This window comes from Propithecus coquereli, unplaced genomic scaffold, assembly GCF_000956105.1.
Source record: "Propithecus coquereli isolate 6110/MARCELLA unplaced genomic scaffold, Pcoq_1.0 Scaffold113, whole genome shotgun sequence".
Classification (NCBI taxonomy): Eukaryota; Metazoa; Chordata; class Mammalia; order Primates; family Indriidae; genus Propithecus; species Propithecus coquereli.
The window spans coordinates 2,016,716-2,018,844 of NW_012135303.1; the positions used below are offsets into that span (position 1 = coordinate 2,016,716).

At 35.2% G+C, this 2,129-nt stretch overlaps 1 protein-coding gene across 1 annotated transcript in view; it reads right to left on the reverse strand.

Moving 5' to 3' along the window:
• NBEAL1 (neurobeachin-like 1) overlaps positions 1-2,129 on the reverse strand; it is a 208,658-nt gene that overhangs the window by 171,612 nt on the left and 34,917 nt on the right. The window contains exons 3-4 of the mRNA XM_012655033.1: positions 1,768-1,895; positions 544-614 (exon numbers count right to left, since the gene is read on the reverse strand). Coding sequence (XP_012510487.1) covers positions 544-614; positions 1,768-1,895 — 199 coding nt within the window. The remainder of the gene's footprint in view (positions 1-543; positions 615-1,767; positions 1,896-2,129) is intronic.

The following is a 2,129-nucleotide window of genomic DNA, read 5'->3' on the forward strand; positions in this document are numbered from 1 at the left end:
TCATTCTAAATTCCCTGTATTAGATGTAACATATGAACATAAATAATTTCCATCATATTCATGGTAAAAATTTAAAATGGTAACATAAACAAAAGTGGTGAGAACTATTATATATATTAGAACACAAAAATTAAAGCATAGTTTGTACTATATGTTTTCAATAGGTTAAATTAGTAGAGCTAAAAATAAACTTTAGTCTTGTACCATTTTTAGAATATAACATACTTGATTGCTCCATTATTATTTGATATTTGGGCCCAGCATGCAGCAGTTAGCAGATGCTAATACATATCAACTGGTTTCTGAGAAGGCTGCAACATGTTTGTTCACATCTCAGTTTTCTAAGGTCATGGCCTCTGGTTAATTTACCTATGCCTTTTTGTGCTCTTATCATGTCTAGGACATACTCATTTTTATTTTTTTAACTTTTAATTTGGAAATAAGAATATGTCCCAGGGGCAGCCATCTTGGGGCCCTGCACCCTTACACACGCGGAGGCGATAGTGCCTTAGTAGGTCCTAACCGCTAAGGAAATCAGCTAACGGCTCCCACGACTACCACTTCCCTTTACTTCTGCTCCAAGTCTCCACTTGATCCAAATTTTATGTACTCCCCTGCAGCAGAGATATATCAGACACTCCCTGAATTTGTTCTAAGTGTATCACGGATGAAGGAATCAAGAGCAATATCCTGGGGGCTGGGAGGATTCCCTTGGCTGGAGGGGGAAGGGATGGAAAAAACTACTTCTGGGCATAAGGGCATTTGGGGTAGCTGTCATGAAAGCTGGATGGCCGCCACCCCCCCACTCTTATTTCAATAAAATATTATATCACTATACAGAACATACAAAGTGTACTACCACATAGTCTATATATAAATGTTCTCTCAGTTATCAATTCTGCATCATCATCTAATGGTGGCTATTCAAAATGAGGGTTTACCACCCTTGAAACCCTGAAAAACCTATAAAAACCATTTAGTAATGAAATATTGAATTTTTCTCTGTACTTGCCAGCATCATCCTAGCAAAAGTTCTGAACTGTAGCAATGGCAGTTGGTTCCTGTCTTCAGCTTATTTTTGGCAGTCCCAGAATCAGCCTCTTGGCCACTCAGCGATATCTGCACCAGCTAAGCAATCCTCCTTCCTTAGAGTTCTGATCCCCAGAGCTGTATAGACTCTTCTCCAACAGTCTATATTCTGATAACTCCATCTCCCCTCTTTGTTCCCACAGTCTTCCTTTTTAGGGAAAACAGTTGTTTCCTAAAGTCACTCTCTCTGCATTAACTCAGTGTCCTACTTTTGCTTTCTCAATTCTCTAACATTTGTTTAATAATTTCTTTGTATTATCTCCTCTTTTTAAACATCTAGTGTGGCTTCTGTTTTCCTAACTAACACAAACTCCACAATTAAAAATAAATGGACAAAATATTGCTAAAAAGCATGTTAAATACGAAATGTTTTATAAAAAAGAGAAACTTTCTTGAAAAATATATACTCTCTATTTGATGCTATTTACTTTTAACATTTCTATTATATTAGATTATTAGTATTCAATTGCATTGCAAAATACAAGTTTAGAGTATATTTAATTATCTGGAAGTAGCATTTATCACTAATTCATTCCCTCTAACATCATTCTCTAGCTCAGAGTTAAATCTGTGGATCTTATATACATCTTTCCAATTGCTTTCATAGAGAAGACTTGCTTTAAAGAATCACATATGAGATTCAGGTTTTAAATGAACATTATAATTTATAACACATACCCTGAAATTCTGTGTCTCCAATTCCGATATGGATCATATAAACTTTCACAAAATGCCAATGAATGAATCACAAATTCTTCAATAGATGTCTGATCTGCCATTTCTTTCTCTTTTTTTTTGCTTTTTAACTGAGAATGAAGTTAAACATAAAATTAAAGACATGTTTCATTCATCATCTGACAACAAATTATGCTAATTCAAATAAGCTTAACTTACTCTTTTGAGACTGAAACAGTTATTTAATCACATGGACTGGATATACTCTTTCAAATTTTATTTTATTTATTTATTTTTTTTGAGACAGAGTCTCACTGTGTTGCCCGGGCTAGAGTGCCGTGGCGTCAGCCTAGCTCACAGCAACC